Genomic DNA, 18,446 nt, shown 5'->3' with positions numbered 1-18,446 from the left:
ATAATTCCACATGTGATAATTCATAGTTTTGATGCCTTCAGTGTGAATGTACAATTTTCATAGTCATGAAAATACAGAAAAATCTTTAAATGAGAAGGTGTGTCCAATCTTTTGGTCTGCACTGTACGCGAGTCCCGGCCGGTGACCGGGTCATGCATATGTGGATCGTCGCCGGTGACGGGTCGTGCGTATAAGAGTCCTGGCCAGTGACGAGTCGCGAGTATGTGGATCGTGGCCGGTGACGGGTTGCTCGTATGCAAGTCCCAGGCCGGTGACGGGGTCGCACGTATGCTATTCCCGGGCCGGTGACAGGGTCGCACGTATGCTAGTCCCGGGCCGGTGACGGGGTCGCACGTATGCTAGTCCCGGGCCGGTGACGGGGTCGTACATATATGGATCGTGTCCGGTGAGCGGTCGTGCGTATACATGTCCCGGCTCCTGATGGAGCTGCGCGTATGCGGATCTTGGCCTGTGACGGAGCTGCGCGTATGCTGATCTCGGCCTGTGACGGAGCTGCGCGTATGCTGATCTCGGCCTGTGACGGAGCTGCGCGTATGCTGATCTCGGCCTGTGACGGAGCTGCGCGTATGCGCTCCTCCTGTGACTGCTGAACGATGTTACCCTGTGATGTCTCCATTGTCTGTACATGTCCGCGCTTATTGTACAGCGCTGAAGAATATGTTGGCGCTCTACAAATAACAGTATTATGACTATTTCTACCAGGCATTGATTTTACCCCGTGGTATAACTGGGCTGCCTGTGCTTTGTTGCAGGTGAAATTCTCCTGGGTTTTCTTCGCTGGTGCTCTTCCGGTTTTCATCTCTTTTTTCATTGTGACTCTCCTGTGTCATTATAATAACTGGGATCCCGTCATGGTGGCCGTACGCAGGATCTTTGCCATTCTATGCAGGAAGCATCGGACACTGAGGTACGCCCCGAACACTGCACCATTGTGTCATGGTAGTGGATGAATTTATGCCATTGCAAGAGAAATTAACTGTGAAGCTGTCGGATAATCACAAAGTAACCACCTTCCTCCATTCCAGGACTTCAGAGGACGAGGAGCAGAGTGAGAGTCTGATCTCTCTACACAACCTCTGCCCCCCGGACGAGGGATCCACTAGCTGCTCCTGACCTGGGGTATATACATAGGGGATCTATACAGTAACCCTACAGTGATCATATGCAATTTTCTGACCATAACGTGCCCCTCCATACAACTACCCTGATACCTCCCCACACACAATCTCCAGTATATAACCTGTCCTCTCCATACATCTCTGCTCTAATCTCCTGATACCTCCACACACCTAACCTCCAGTATATAACCTGTCCTCTCCATATATCTCTGTCCTAATCTCCTGATACCTCCCCACACATAATCTCCAGTATATAACCTGTCCTCTCCATACATCTCTGCCCTAATCTCCTGATACCTCCCCACACACAATCTCCAGTATATAACCTGTCCTCTCCATACATCTCTGCTCTAATCTCCTGATACCTCCACACACCTAACCTCCAGTATATAACCTGTCCTCTCCATATATCTCTGTCCTAATCTCCTGATACCTCCCCACACATAATCTCCAGTATATAACCTGTCCTCTCCATACATCTCTGCCCTAATCTCCTGATACCTCCCCACACATAATCTCCAGTATATAACCTGTCCTCTCCATACATCTCTGCCCTAATCTCCTGATACCTCCCCACACATAATCTCCAGTATATAACCTGTCCTCTCCATACATCTCTGCTCTAATCTCCTGATACCTCCCCACACATAATCTCCAGTATATAACCTGTCCTCTCCATACATCTCTGTCCTAATCTCCTGATACCTCCTCACACATAATCTCCAGTATATAGCCTGTCCTCTCCATACATCTCTGCTCTAATCTGCTGATACCTCCACACACCTAACCTCCAGTATATAACCTGTCCTCTCCATATATCTCTGTCCTAATCTCCTGATACCTCCCCACACATAATCTCCAGTATATAACCTGTCCTCTCCATACATCTCTGCTCTAATCTCCTGATACCTCCCCACACATAATCTCCAGTATATAACCTGTCATCTCCATACATCTCTGTCCTAATCTCCTGATACCTCCCCACACATAATCTCCAGTATATAACCTGTCATCTCCATACATCTCTGCTCTAATCTCCTGATACCTCCACACATAATCTCCAGTATATAACCTGTCCTCTCCATACATCTCTGTCCTAATCTCCTGATACCTCCCCACACATAATCTCCAGTATATAACCTGTCCTCTCCATACATCTCTGTCCTAATCTCCTGATACCTCCACACAATCTCCAGTATATAACCTGTCCTCTCCATACATCTCTGCCCTAATCTCCTGCTACCTCCCCACACATAATCTCCAGTATATAACCTGTCCTCTCCATACATCTCTGCTCTAATCTCCTGATACCTTCCCACACATAATCTCCAGTATATAACCTGTCCTCTCCATACATCTCTGCTCTAATCTCATGATATCTCCCCACACATAATCTCCAGTATATAACCTGTCCTCTCCATACATCTCTGCTCTAATCTCCTGCTACCCCACACATAATCTCGAGAATATAACCTGTCCTCTCCATACATCTCTGCCCTAATCTCCTGATACCTCCCCACATAATCTCCAGTATATAACCTGTCCTCTCCATACATCTCTGCCCTAATCTCCTGATACCTCCCCCACATAATCTCCAGTATATAACCTGTCCTCTCCATACATCTCTGTCCTAATCTCCTGATACCTCCCACACATAATCTCCAGTATATAACCTGTCCTCTCCATACATCTCTGCCCTAATCTCCTGATACCTCCCACACATAATCTCCAGTATATAACCTGTCCTCTCCATACATCTCTGCCCTAATCTCCTGATACCCCACACATAATCTCGAGAATATAACCTGTCCTCTCCATACATCTCTGCCCTAATCTCCTGATACCTCCCCACACATAATCTCCCGTATATAACCTGTCCTCTCCATACATCTCTGCCCTAATCTCTTGATACCTCCCCATACATAATCTCCAGTATATAACCTGTCCTCTCCATACATCTCTACCCTAATCTCCTGATACCTCCCCACTCATAATCTCCAGTATATAACCTGTCCTCTCCATACATCTTTGCTCTAATCTCCTGATACCTCCCCACACATAATCCCCATTATATAACCTGTCCTCTCCATACATCTCTGTCCTAATCTCCTGATACCTCCACACAATCTCCAGTATATAACCTGTCCTCTCCATACATCTCTGCTCTAATCTCCAAATACCTCCCACACATAGTCTCCAGTATATAACCTGTCCTCTCCATACATCTCTGCCCTAATCTCCTGATACCTCCCACACATAATCTCCAGTACATAACCTGTCCTCTCTATACATCTCTGCCCTAATCTCCTGATACCTCCCACACAATCTCCAGTATATAACCTGTCCTCTCCATACATCTCTGCTCTAATCTCCTGATACCTCCCCACTCATAATCTCCAGTATATAACCTGTCCTCTCCATACATCTTTGCTCTAATCTCCTGATACCTCCCCACACATAATCCCCATTATATAACCTGTCCTCTCCATACATCTCTGTCCTAATCTCCTGATACCTCCACACAATCTCCAGTATATAACCTGTCCTCTCCATACATCTCTGCTCTAATCTCCAAATACCTCCCCACATAATCTCCAGTATATAACCTGTCCTCTCCATACATCTCTGCTCTAATCTCCTGATACTTCCCCACACATAATCTCCAGTATATAACCTGTCCTCTCCATACATCTCTGCTCTAATCTCCTGATACCTCCCCACACATAATCTCCAGTATATAACCTGTCATCTCCATACATCTCTGTCCTAATCTCCTGATACCTCCCCACACATAATCTCCAGTATATAACCTGTCATCTCCATACATCTCTGCTCTAATCTCCTGATACCTCCACACATAATCTCCAGTATATAACCTGTCCTCTCCATACATCTCTGTCCTAATCTCCTGATACCTCCCCACACATAATCTCCAGTATATAACCTGTCCTCTCCATACATCTCTGTCCTAATCTCCTGCTACCTCCCCACACATAATCTCCAGTATATAACCTGTCCTCTCCATACATCTCTGCTCTAATCTCCTGATACCTTCCCACACATAATCTCCAGTATATAACCTGTCCTCTCCATACATCTCTGCTCTAATCTCATGATATCTCCCCACACATAATCTCCAGTATATAACCTGTCCTCTCCATACATCTCTGCTCTAATCTCATGATATCTCCCCACACATAATCTCCAGTATATAACCTGTCCTCTCCATACATCTCTGCTCTAATCTCCTGATACCCCACACATAATCTCGAGAATATAACCTGTCCTCTCCATACATCTCTGCCCTAATCTCCTGATACCTCCCCACATAATCTCCAGTATATAACCTGTCCTCTCCATACATCTCTGCCCTAATCTCCTGATACCTCCCCCACATAATCTCCAGTATATAACCTGTCCTCTTCATACATCTCTGCCCTAATCTCCTGATACCTCCCCACATGATCTCCAGTATATAACCTGTCCTCTCCATACATCTCTGCCCTAATCTCCTGATACCCCACACATAATCTCGAGAATATAACCTGTCCTCTCCATACATCTCTGCCCTAATCTCCTGATACCTCCCCACATAATCTCCAGTATATAACCTGTCCTCTCCATACATCTCTGCCCTAATCTCCTGATACCTCCCCACATAATCTCCAGTATATAACCTGTCCTCTCCGTACATCTCTGCCCTAATCTCCTGATACCTCCCACACATAATCTCCAGTATATAACCTGTCCTCTCCATACATCTCTGCCCTAATCTCCTGATACCTCCCCACATAATCTCCAGTATATAACCTGTCCTCTCCATACATCTCTGCCCTAATCTCCTGATACCTCCCCACACATAATCTCCCGTATATAACCTGTCCTCTCCATACATCTCTGCCCTAATCTCTTGATACCTCCCCATACATAATCTCCAGTATATAACCTGTACTCTCCATACATCTCTGCCCTAATCTCCCGATACCTCCCCACATAATCTCCAGTATATAACCTGTCCTCTCCATACATCTCTACCCTAATCTCCTGATACCTCCCCACACATAATCTCCAGTATATAACCTGTCCTCTCCATACATCTCTGCCCTAATCACCTGATATCTCCCACACATAATCTCCAGTATATAACCTGTCCTCTCCATACATCTCTGCTCTAATCTCCTGATACCTCCCCACTCATAATCTCCAGTATATAACCTGTCCTCTCCATACATCTCTGTCCTAATCTCCTGATACCTCCACACAATCTCCAGTATATAACCTGTCCTCTCCATACATCTCTGCTCTAATCTCCAAATACCTCCCCACATAATCTCCAGTATATAACCTGTCCTCTCCATACATCTCTGCTCTAATCTCCTGATACTTCCCCACACATAATCTCCAGTATATAACCTGTCCTCTCCATACATCTCTGCTCTAATCACCTGATATCTCCCTCACAATCTCCAGTATATAACCTGTCCTCTCCATACATCTCTGCTCTAATCTCCTGATAGCTCCCCACACATAATCTCCAGTATATAACTTGTCCTCTCCATACATCTCTGCTCTAATCTCCTGATACCTCCACACACATAATCTCCAGTATATAACCTGTCCTCTCCATACATCTCTGCCCTAATCTCCTGATACCTCGCCACACATAATATCCAGTATATAACCTGTCCTCTCCATACATATTTGCTCTAATCTCCTGATACCTCCCCACACATAATCCCCATTATATAACCTGTCCTCTCCATACATCTCTGTCCTAATCTCCTGATACCTCCACACAATCTCCAGTATATAACCTGTCCTCTCCATACATCTCTGCTCTAATCTCCAAATACCTCCCCACATAATCTCCAGTATATAACCTGTCCTCTCCATACATCTCTGCTCTAATCTCCTGATACTTCCCCACACATAATCTCCAGTATATAACCTGTCCTCTCCATACATCTCTGCTCTAATCACCTGATATCTCCCTCACAATCTCCAGTATATAACCTGTCCTCTCCATACATCTCTGCTCTAATCTCCTGATAGCTCCCCACACATAATCTCCAGTATATAACTTGTCCTCTCCATACATCTCTGCTCTAATCTCCTGATACCTCCACACACATAATCTCCAGTATATAACCTGTCCTCTCCATACATCTCTGCCCTAATCTCCTGATACCTCGCCACACATAATATCCAGTATATAACCTGTCCTCTCCATACATCTCTGCTCTAATCTCCTGATACCTCCACACACATAATCTCCAGTATATAACCTGTCCTCTCCATACATCTCTGTCCTAATCTCCTGATACCTCCACACACATAATCTCCAGTATATAACCTGTCATCTCCATACATCTCTGTCCTAATCTCCTGATACCTCCCCACACATAATCTCCAGTATATAACTTGTCCTCGCCATACATCTCTGCCCTAATCTCCTGATACCTCCCCACACAATCTCCAGTATATAACCTGTCCTCTCCATACATCTCTGTACTAATCTCCAGATACCTCCACACAATCTCCAGTATATAACCTGTCCTCTCCGTACATCTCTGCCCTAATCTCCAGATACCTCCACACACAATCTCCAGTATATAACCTGTCCTCTCCATACATCCCTGCTCTAATCTCCTGATACCTCCCCACACATAATCTCCAGTATATAACCTGTACTCTCCATACATCTCTGCCCTAATCTCCTGATACCTCCCTGTTATGGTCTGGTGATTAAGGAGCGACATGCGACTAGCTCTGAGCAGGTGGTAACTATACCGACCGCAGTTCCTGATCTTAACACAGACACTAGCAGTAGCCGTGGGATGTTCCTGTCACTCCCTGGACACCTCGTCACAGCCGGAGATCTAGCTACCCCTAAAGGTAGAAGCTGGAAAGCTATCTTTCCTCAGAGAAAATCCCCAAAGGATAGGACAGCCCCCCACAAATAATGACTGTGAGAGGAGAAGGAAATGACATACGTAGTATGAAACAAGATTTAGCAAAGGAGGCCACTACTAGCTAGAAAGAATTAGTACAGGACAGAACACTGTGCGGTCAGTAATAAAAACTAGAAAAAGTCCACCGCAGAGAAATGCAAAAATCTCCACACCTGACTAAAGGTGTGGAGGGCAAACTCTGCTGCCCAGAGCTTCCAGCTTAGCTGACTAGATACATACTGATAAGCTGGACAAATGAGCAAAACATAGAAAGTGCTAAACAACAAAGTCCACAACAAGTGAACTGCAAAAAGACAAGCAAGGACTTCGCTTTGCTGAAATGGTCAGAGTGACAGGGAAATCCTCAGAGAGCCATGACTCCCATCTTAGCACAAAAGGCCCACCAAAACCTGGAAACAAACTGGGAACCTCTATCAGACACAATATTCTCTGGAATGCCATGCAAACGAACCACATGCTGAAAAAATAATGGAACCAAATCAGAGGAGGAAGGCAATTTAGGCAAAGGTACCAAATGGACCATTTTAGAGAACCGGTCACAAACCACCCAGATAACAGACATCCTCTGGGACGCAGGTAGATCCGAAATAAAATCCATGGAAATATGCGTCCAAGGCCTCTCCGGGACAGGCAAAGGCAAAAGCAACCTACTAGCGCGGGAACAGCAAGGCTTAGCCCGGGCACAAGTCCCACAGGACTGCACAAAAGAACGCACATCCCGCGACAAGGAAGGCCACCAAAAGGACCTAGCAACCAAATCTCTGGTACCAAAAATCCCAGGATGACCGGCCAACACAGAACAATGGACCTCAGAAATTACCTTACTTGTCCATCTATCAGGAACAAACAGCTTCCCCACAGGACAGCGGTCAGGTTTATCAGCCTGAAATTCCTGAAGCGCCCGCCGCAAATCAGGGGAGATGGCAGACAGAATCACCCCTTCCCTAAGAATGCCAACCGGCTCAAGGACTCCAGGAGAATCAGGCAAAAAACTCCTAGAGAGGGCATCCGCTTTAACATTCTTAGATCCTGGAAGATATGAGACCACAAAATCAAAACGGCAGAAAAGCAGGGACCACCGAGCCTGTCTAGGGTTCAGCCGCTTGGCCGACTCGAGGTAAATCAGATTCTTATGATCGGTCAAGACCACAATGCGGTGCTTGGCTCCCTCAAGCCAATGTCACCACTCCTCAAATGCCCACTTCATAGCCAACAACTCCCGATTGCCGACATCATAATTGCGTTCCGCAGGCGAAAACTTTCGGGAAAAGAAGGCACATGGCTTCATCAAGGAACCATCAGAATTCCTCTGTGACAAAACGGCCCCTGCCCCAATCTCAGAAGCGTCAACCTCAACCTGAAAAGGAAGAGAAACATCCGGCTGACGCAAGACAGGGGCAGAAGTAAATCGGCGTTTAAGCTTCTGAAAGGCCTCAACAGCCTCAGAGGACCAATTAGTCGCATCAGCGCCTTTCTTCGTCAAATCGATCAGGGGTTTAACCACACTAGAGAAGTTGGCAATGAAACGGCGATAAAAATTAGCAAAGCCCAAACATTTCTGAAGGCTCTTCACAGATGTGGGTTGAATCCAGTCATGAATGGCTTGGACCTTAACAGGATCCATTTCTATAGACGAAGGAGAAAAAATAAACCCCAAAAAAGAGACCTTCTGAACTCCAAATAGGCACTTAGACCCCTTCACAAATAGAGCATTATCACGAAGGATCTGGAATACCATCCTGACCTACTTCACATGAGACTCCCAATCATTGGAAAAAATCAAAATATCATCCAAATACACAATCAAGAATTTGTCAAGATAATTGCGGAAAATATCATGCATAAAGGACTGAAATACAGAAGGAGCATTAGAAAGCCCGAAAGGCATCACCAGGTATTCAAAATGGCCTGACAGGGAAATCCTCAGAGAGCCATGACTCCAAGCTCAACAATTGACAACTGGCATTGAATTAGGGAAAAGGCCAGACAAATATAGCAGAGCCAGAAAGACGATCAGTGAAAACAGCTGCTAATGCTAAAAACAAGAAGTAGCCATACCACTCAAAACCACAGGAGGGAGCCCAAGAGCAGAACTCACAAAAATGCTACTTATAACCACCGGAGGGAGCCCAAGAGCGGAATTCACAACACCTCCCCATACATAATCTCCAGTATATAACCTGTCCTCTCCTTACATCTCTGTCCTAATCTCCTGATACCCCCACACATAATCTCCAGTATATAACCTGTCCTCTCCATACATCTCTGCCCTAATCTCCTGATACCTCCACACACATAATCTCCAGTATATAACCTGTCCTCTCCTTACATCTCTGTCCTAATACCTCCCTACACATAATCTCCCGTATATAACCTGTCCTCTCCATACATCTCTGCTCTAATCTCCTGATACCTCCCCACACATAATCTCCAGTATATAACCTGTCCTCTCCATACATCTCTGCCCTAATCTCCTGATACCTCTACACAATCTCCAGTATATAACCTGTCCTCTTCATACATCTCTGCCCTAATCTCCTGATACCTCCCTGTTGTGAACTCTGTTTTCGGGCTCCCTCTTGTGGTCACTGGTGGTATTGTGTGACTTTTGCTTTGGGCTCCCCCTGGTGGCTTTGTTTGTTATCCTGCTGGTCTCTGGCTATCAGCTGGTTCGTTATCCTCTGGGAGGTTCCTATATAGCTCTGTTTTACTTTCACTTGTTGCCGGCTGTCGATGTAATCAGTGCTACTCAGATTCCTTCAGACTGCCTTGCTCCCAGTCCATCCAGGATAAGCTAAGTTTTGTTTGCTCATTTTTTGATCAGCAGTGTTTATCATGTTTTCTGTTCCAGCTTGCTAAAATGTAATTCCCTCGCTTGCTGGTTGCTCTTGTGGGCTGAGTTTCTCCCCACACACCGTTAGTTGGTGTGTGGGTTCTTGAAATCTCAGGATGGATATTTTGTAAGGGTTTTTTATTGATCGCATAGACCCCTGCTCTATTTTCTGCTTTCTAGTACTAGTGGGCCTCTTTTGCTGAATCTGATTTCATCCCTATGTATGTGCCTTCTTCTTACTTCACCGTTAATATTTGTTGGGGGCTTCTATATCTTTGGGGATTATTTCTCTGGAGGCAAGCGAGGTCTTTCTTTCTCTTTAGGGGTAGCTAGTTCCTCAGGCTGGCTCGAGACGTTTAAGAATTTTTTAGGCCCGTTCACCGGCTACCTCTAGTTGTTTTGGATAGGTTCAGATTTGCGATCAGTCCAGTTACCATCTCCCTAGAGCTCGTCCTTAGTTTAATCACTTGCTGATCTATTTGTGATCCTCCGCCACTTGGGATCATAACACCTCCCCATACATGATCACCAGTATATAACCTGTCCTCTCCACACATCTCTGCTCTAATCTCCTGATACCTCCCCACACATAATCTCCAGTATGTAACCTATCCTCTCCATACATCTCTGTCATAATCTCTAGATACCTCCACACATAATCACCAGTATATAACCTGTCCTCTCCATACATCTCTGCACTAATCTCCTGACACTTCCACACATAATCTCCAGTATATAACCTGTCCTCTCCATACATCTCTGCCCTAATCTCCTGATACCTCCCCATACGTAATCTCCAGTATATAACCTGTCCACTCCATACATCTCTGCCCTAATCTCCTGATACCTCCCCATACATAATCTCCAGTATATAACTTGTCCTCCCCATACATCTCTGCTGTAATCTCCTGATACCTCCCACACATAATTCCCAGTATATAACCTGTCCTCTCCACACCTCTCTGCTCTAATCTCCTGATACCTCCCCACACATAATCTCCAGTATATAACCTGTCCTCTCCATACATCTCTGCCCTAATATCTAAATACCTCCCCACACATAATCTCCAGTATATAACCTGTTCTCTCCATACATCTCTGCTCTAATCTCCTGATACCTCCCACACATAATCTCCAGTATATAACCTGTCCTCTCCATACATCTCTGTCCTAATCTCCTGCTACCTCGTACACATAATCTCCAGTATATAACCTGTCCTCTCCATATATCTCTGTCCTAATCTCCTGATACCTCCCCACACAATCTCCAGTATACAACCTGTCCTCTCCATACATCTCTGTACTAATCTCCAGATACCTCCACACATAATCCCCAGTATATAACCTGTCCTCTCCATACATCTCTGCCCTAATCTCCTGATACCTCCACACACATAATCTCCAGTATATAACCTGTCCTCTCCATACATCTCTGCCCTAATCTCCTGATACCTCTCCACACATTATCTCCAGTATATAACCTGTCCTCTCCATACATCTCTGCCCTAATCTCCTGATACCTCCCCACATAATCTCCAGTATATAACCTGTACTCTACATACATCTCTGTACTAATCTCCAGATACCTCCACACATAATCCCCAGTATATAACCTGTCCTCTCCATACATCTCTGCCCTAATCTCCTGATACCTCCACACACATAATCTCCAGTATATAACCTGTCCTCTCCATACATCTCTGCCCTAATCTCCTGATACCTCTCCACACATTATCTCCAGTATATAACCTGTCCTCTCCATACATCTCTGCCCTAATCTCCTGATACCTCCCCACACATAATCTCCATTATATAACTTGTCCTCTCCATACATCTCTGTCCTAATCTCCTGATACCTCCCCACACATAATCTCCAGTATATAACCTGTCCTCTCCATACATCTCTGTCCTAATCTCCTGATACCTCCCCACACATAATCTCCAGTACATAACCTGTCCTCTCTATACATCTCTGTCCTAATCTCCTGATACCTCCCACACATAATCTCCAGTATATAACCTGTCCTCTCCATACATTTCTGCCCTAATCTCCTGATACCTCCCACACATAATCTCCAGTATATAACCTGTCCTCTCCATACATCTCTACCCTAATCTCCTGATACCTCCCACACTTAATCTCCAGTATATAACCTGTCCTCTCCATACATCTCTGCCCTAATCTCCTGATATCTCCCCACACACAATCTCCAGTATATAACCTGTCCTCTCCTTACATCTCTGACCTAATGTCCTGATACCTCCCCACACATAATCTCCAGTATATAACCTGTCCTCTCCTTACATCTCTGTCCTAATACCTCCCTACACATAATCTCCAGTATATAACCTGTCCTCTCCATACATCTCTACCCTAATCTCCTGATACCTCCCACACATAATCTCCAGTATATAACCTGTCCTCTCCATACATCTCTGTCCTAATCTCCTGATACCTCCCCACACATAATCTCCAGTACATAACCTGTCCTCTCTATACATCTCTGTGCTAATCTCCTGATACCTCCCACACATAATCTCCAGTATATAACCTGTCCTCTCCATACATCTCTGCCCTAATCTCCTGATACCTCCCCACACATAATCTCCAGTATATAACCTGTCCTCTCCATACATCTCTGCCCTAATCTCCTGATACCTCCCCACACATAATCTCCAGTATATAACCTGTCCTCTCCATACATCTCTGCCCTAATCTCCTGATACTTCCCCACACACACAATCTCTAGTATATAACCTGTCCTCTCCATACTTCTCTGCTCTAATCTCCTGATACCTCCCACACATAAACTCCAGTATATAACCTGTCCTCTCCATACATCTCTGCCACAATCTCCAGTACATAACCTGTCCTCTCCATACATCTTTGCCCTAATCTCCTGATACCTCCCCACACATAATCTCCAGTATATAACCTGTCCTCTCCATACATCTCTGCACTAATCTCCTGATACCTCCCCACACATAATCTCCAGTATATAACCTGTCCTCTCCATACATCTCTGCCCTAATCTCCTGATACCCCCACACATAATCTCCAGTATATAACCTGTCCTCTCCATACATCTCTGCACTAATCTCCTGATACCTCCCCACACATAATCTCCAGTATATAACCTGTCCTCTCCATACAACTCTGCCCTAATCTCCTTATACCTCCCCACATAATCTCCAGTATATAATTTGTCCTCCCCATACATCTCTGTCATAATCTCTAGATACCTCCACACATAATCCCCAGTATATAACCTGTCCTCTCCATACATCTCTGCTCTAATCTCCTGACACCTCCACACAATCTCCAGTATATAACCTGTCCTCTCCATACATCTCTGCCCTAATCTCCTGATACCACCACACAAAATCTCCAGTATATAACCTGTCCTCTCCATACATCTCTGCCCTAATCTCCTGATACCTCCCCATACATAATCTCCAGTCTATAACCTGTCCTCTCCATACATCTCTACCCTAATCTCCTGATACCTCCCCATACATAATCTCCAGTATATAACCTGTCCTCTCCATACATCTCTGCCCTAATCTCCTGATACCTCCCCATACATAATCTCCAGTATATAACCTGTCCTCTCCATACATCTCTGCCCTAATCTCCTGATACCTCCCCATACATAATCTCCAGTATATAACCTGTCCTCTCCATACATCTCTGCCCTAATCTCCTGATACCACCACACATAATCTCCAGTATATAACCTGTCCTCTCCATACATCTCTGACCTAATCTCCTGATACTTCCCCACACATAATCTCCAATATATAACCTGTCCTCTCCATACATCTCTGCCCTAATCTCCTGATACCTCCCCATACATAATCTCCAGTATATAACCTGTCCTCTCCATGCATCTCTGCCCTAATCTCCTGATACCTCCCCATGCATAATCTCCAGTATATAACCTGTCCTCTCCACACATCTCTGCTCTAATCTCCTGATACCTCCCCACACAATCTCCAGTATATAACCTGTCCTCCCCATACATCTCTGCTCTAATCTCCTGATACCTCCCACACAATCTCCAGTATATGACCTTTCCCCTTTCCTCTCCATACATCTCTGCCCTAATCTCCTGATACCTCCCACACATAATCTCCAATATATAACCTGTCCTCTCCATACATCTCTGCCCTAATCTCCTGATACCTCCTCACACATAATCCCCAGTATATAACCTGTCCTCTCCATACATCTCTGCCCTAATCTCCTGATACCTCCCACACATAATCTCCAGTATATAGCCTGTCCTCTCCATACATCTCTGCTCTAATCTCCTGATACCTCCCCACACATAATCTTCAGTATATAACCTGTCCTCTCCATACATCTCTGCTCTAATCTCATGAAACCTCCCCACACATAATCTCCAGTATATAACCTGTCCTCTCCATACTTCTCTGCTCTAATCTCCTGATACCTCCCCACATATAATTTCCAGTATATAACCTGTACTCTCCATACATTTCTGCCCTAATCTCCTGATACCTCCCACTCGTAATCTCCAATATATAACCTGTCCTCTCCATACATCTCTGCTCTAATCTCCTGATATGTCCCCATACATAATCTCCAGTATATAACCTGTCCTCTCCATACTTCTCTACCCTAATCTCCTGATACCTCCCAAACAATCTCCAGTATATAACCTGTCCTCTCCATACATCTCTGCCCTAATCTCATGAAACCTCCCCACACATAATCTCCAGTATATAACCTGTCCTCTCCATACTTCTCTGCTCTAATCTCCTGATAGCTCCCCACATATAATTTCCAGTATATAACCTGTACTCTCCATACATTTCTGCCCTAATCTCCTGATACCTCCCACTCGTAATCTCCAATATATAACCTGTCCTCTCCATACATCTCTGCTCTAATCTCCTGATATGTCCCCATACATAATCACCAGTATATAACCGGTTCTCTCCATACATTTCTGCCCTAATCTCCTGATACCTCCCCACACATAATCTCCAGTATATAACCTGTCCTCTCCATACATATCTACCATAATCTCCTGATACCTTCCCACACATGATCCCCAGTATATAACCTGTCCTCTCCATACTTATCTGCCCTAATCTCCTGATACCTCCCACACAATCTCCAGTATATAACCTGTCCTCTCCATACATCTCTGCCCTAATCTCCTGATACCTCCACACACAATCTCCAGTATATAACCTCCCCTCTCCATACATCTCTGCCCTAATCTCCTGATATCTCCCCACATAATCTCCAGTATATAACCTGTCCTCTCCATACATCTCTGCTCTAATCTCCTGATACCTCCCACACATAATCTCCAGTATAAAACCTGTCCTCTACATACATCTCTGCCCTAATCTCCCGATACCTCCCCACATAATCTCCAGTATATAACCTGTCCTCTCCATGCATCTCTGCACTAATCTCCTGATACCTCCCACACATTTCCCATTATATAACCTGTCCTCCCTATACATCTCTGCCCTAATCTCGTGATACCTCCCCACATAATCTCCAGTATATAACCTGTCCACTCCATACATATCTGCCCTAATCTCCTGATATCTCCCACACAATCTCCAGTATAAAACCTGTCCTCTACATACATCTCTGCCCTAATCTCCCGATACCTCCCCACATAATCTCCAGTATATAACCTGTCCTCTCCTTACAGCTCTGCTCTAATGTCCTGATACCTCCACACACATAATCTCCAGTATATTACCTGTCCTCTCCATACATCTCTGCTCTAATCTCCTGATACCTCCTACATAATCTCCAGTATATAACCTGTACTCTCCATGCATCTCTGCACTAATCTCCTGATACCTCCCACACATTTCCCATTATATAACCTGTCCTCCCTATACATCTCTGCCCTAATCTCGTGATACCTCCCCACATAATCTCCAGTATATAACCTGTCCTCTCCATACATCTCTGCTCTAATCTCCAGATACCTCCACACATAATCTCCAGTATATAACCTGTCCTCTCCATACATCTCTGCCCTAATCTCCTGATACCTCCTCACACATAATCCCCAGTATATAACCTGTCCTCTCCATACATCTCTGCCCTAATCTCCTGATACCTCCCACACATAATCTCCAGTATATAGCCTGTCCTCTCCATACATCTCTGCTCTAATCTCCTGATACCTCCCCACACATAATCTTCAGTATATAACCTGTCCTCTCCATACATCTCTGCTCTAATCTCATGAAACCTCCCCACACATAATCTCCAGTATATAACCTGTCCTCTCCATACTTCTCTACCCTAATCTCCTGATACCTCCCAAACAATCTCCAGTATATAACCTGTCCTCTCCATACATCTCTGCCCTAATCTCATGAAACCTCCCCACACATAATCTCCAGTATATAACCTGTCCTCTCCATACTTCTCTGCTCTAATCTCCTGATACCTCCCCACATATAATTTCCAGTATATAACCTGTACTCTCCATACATTTCTGCCCTAATCTCCTGATACCTCCCACTCGTAATCTCCAATATATAACCTGTCCTCTCCATACATCTCTGCTCTAATCTCCTGATATGTCCCCATACATAATCACCAGTATATAACCGGTTCTCTCCATACATTTCTGCCCTAATCTCCTGATACCTCCCCACACATAATCTCCAGTATATAACCTGTCCTCTCCATACATATCTACCATAATCTCCTGATACCTTCCCACACATGATCCCCAGTATATAACCTGTCCTCTCCATACTTATCTGCCCTAATCTCCTGATACCTCCCACACAATCTCCAGTATATAACCTGTACTCTTCATACATCTCTGCTCTAATCTCCTGATAGCTCCCCACACAATCTCCAGTATATAACCTGTCCTCTCCATACATCTCTGCCCTAATCTCCTGATACCTCCACACACAATCTCCAGTATATAACCTCCCCTCTCCATACATCTCTGCCCTAATCTCCTGATATCTCCCCACATAATCTCCAGTATATAACCTGTCCTCTCCATACATCTCTGCTCTAATCTCCTGATACCTCCCACACAATCTCCAGTATAAAACCTGTCCTCTACATACATCTCTGCCCTAATCTCCCGATACCTCCCCACATAATCTCCAGTATATAACCTGTCCTCTCCTTACAGCTCTGCTCTAATGTCCTGATACCTCCACACACATAATCTCCAGTATATTACCTGTCCTCTCCATACATCTCTGCTCTAATCTCCTGATACCTCCTACATAATCTCCAGTATATAACCTGTACTCTCCATGCATCTCTGCACTAATCTCCTGATACCTCCCACACATTTCCCATTATATAACCTGTCCTCCCTATACATCTCTGCCCTAATCTCGTGATACCTCCCCACATAATCTCCAGTATATAACCTGTCCTCTCCATACATCTCTGCTCTAATCTCCAGATACCTCCACACATAATCTCCAGTATATAACCTGTCCTCTCCATACATCTCTGCCCTAATCTCCAGATACCTCCCACACAATCTCCGGTATATAACCTGTCCTCTCCATACATCTCTGCCCTAATCTCCTGATACCTCCCCACACATAATCTCCAGTATATAACCTGTACTCTCCATACATTTCTGCCCTAATCTCCTGATACCTCCCACTCGTAATCTCCAATATATAACCTGTCCTCTCCATACATCTCTGCTCTAATCTCCTGATACGTCCCCATACATAATCACCAGTATATAACCTGTCCTCTCCTTACATCTCTGCTCTAATCTCCTGATACCTACACACATAATCTCCAGTATATAACCTGTCCTCTCCATACATCTCTGCCCTAATCTCCTGATACCTCCTCACATAATCTTCAGTATATAACCTGTCCTCTCCATACATCTCTGCCCTAATCTCCTAATACCTCCCCACACATAATCTCCAGTATATAACCTCCCCTCTCCATACATCTCTGCACTAATCTCCTGATACTTCCCCACACATAATCTCCAGTATATAACCTCCCCTCTCCATACATCTCTGCTCTCTAATCTCCTGATACCTCCCCACTTATAATCTCCAGTATATAACCTATCCTCTCCATACATCTCTGCTCTAATCTCCTGATACGTCCCCATACATAATCACCAGTATATCACCTGTCCTCTCCATACATCTCTGTCCTAATCTCCTGATACCCCCATGCATAATCTCCAGTATATAACCTGTCCTCTCCATACATCTCTGCCCTAATCTCCCGATACCTCCCCACATAATCTCCAGTATATAACCTGTCCTCTCCTTACAGCTCTGCTCCAATGTCCTGATTCCTCCACACATAATCTCCAGTATATAACCTGTACTCTCCATACATCTCTGCACTAATCTCCTGATACCTCCCACACATTTCCCATTATATAACCTGTCCTCCCTATACATCTCTGCCCTAATCTCGTGATACCTCCCCACATAATCTCCAGTATATAACCTGTCCTCTCCATACAT

The 18,446-nt window shown here is 44.8% G+C and overlaps 1 protein-coding gene and 1 long non-coding RNA gene across 6 annotated transcripts in view; one reads left to right on the top strand and one right to left on the bottom strand.

The window, feature by feature from the left end:
* Positions 1–18,446, top strand: part of SLC35F5 (solute carrier family 35 member F5) — a 335,251-nt gene that overhangs the window by 308,563 nt on the left and 8,242 nt on the right. For 4 of the 5 annotated variants that reach the window (XM_077273436.1, XM_077273435.1, XM_077273437.1 and 1 more), the window contains 2 exons: positions 774–928; positions 1,047–1,140. In XM_077273436.1, the coding sequence (XP_077129551.1) occupies positions 774–928; positions 1,047–1,134 (243 nt within the window). In that variant the 3' untranslated portion in view covers positions 1,135–1,140. Of the gene's footprint in view, positions 1–773; positions 929–1,046; positions 1,141–18,446 lie in introns of those variants that run through there. The other variant, XM_077273438.1, reaches the window with a different exon arrangement.
* Positions 1,990–6,970, bottom strand: LOC143786077 (uncharacterized). The gene is made up of 3 exons (XR_013218236.1): positions 3,217–6,970; positions 2,813–2,879; positions 1,990–2,343 (listed from the first exon to the last, which is right to left on the bottom strand). It is a non-coding gene; the product is annotated as an uncharacterized LOC143786077 (long non-coding RNA).

The sequence above is a fragment of the Ranitomeya variabilis genome, chromosome 7 (assembly GCF_051348905.1).
Source record: "Ranitomeya variabilis isolate aRanVar5 chromosome 7, aRanVar5.hap1, whole genome shotgun sequence".
Classification (NCBI taxonomy): domain Eukaryota; kingdom Metazoa; phylum Chordata; class Amphibia; order Anura; family Dendrobatidae; genus Ranitomeya; species Ranitomeya variabilis.
This window is presented reverse-complemented; position numbering and strand designations above follow the sequence as displayed.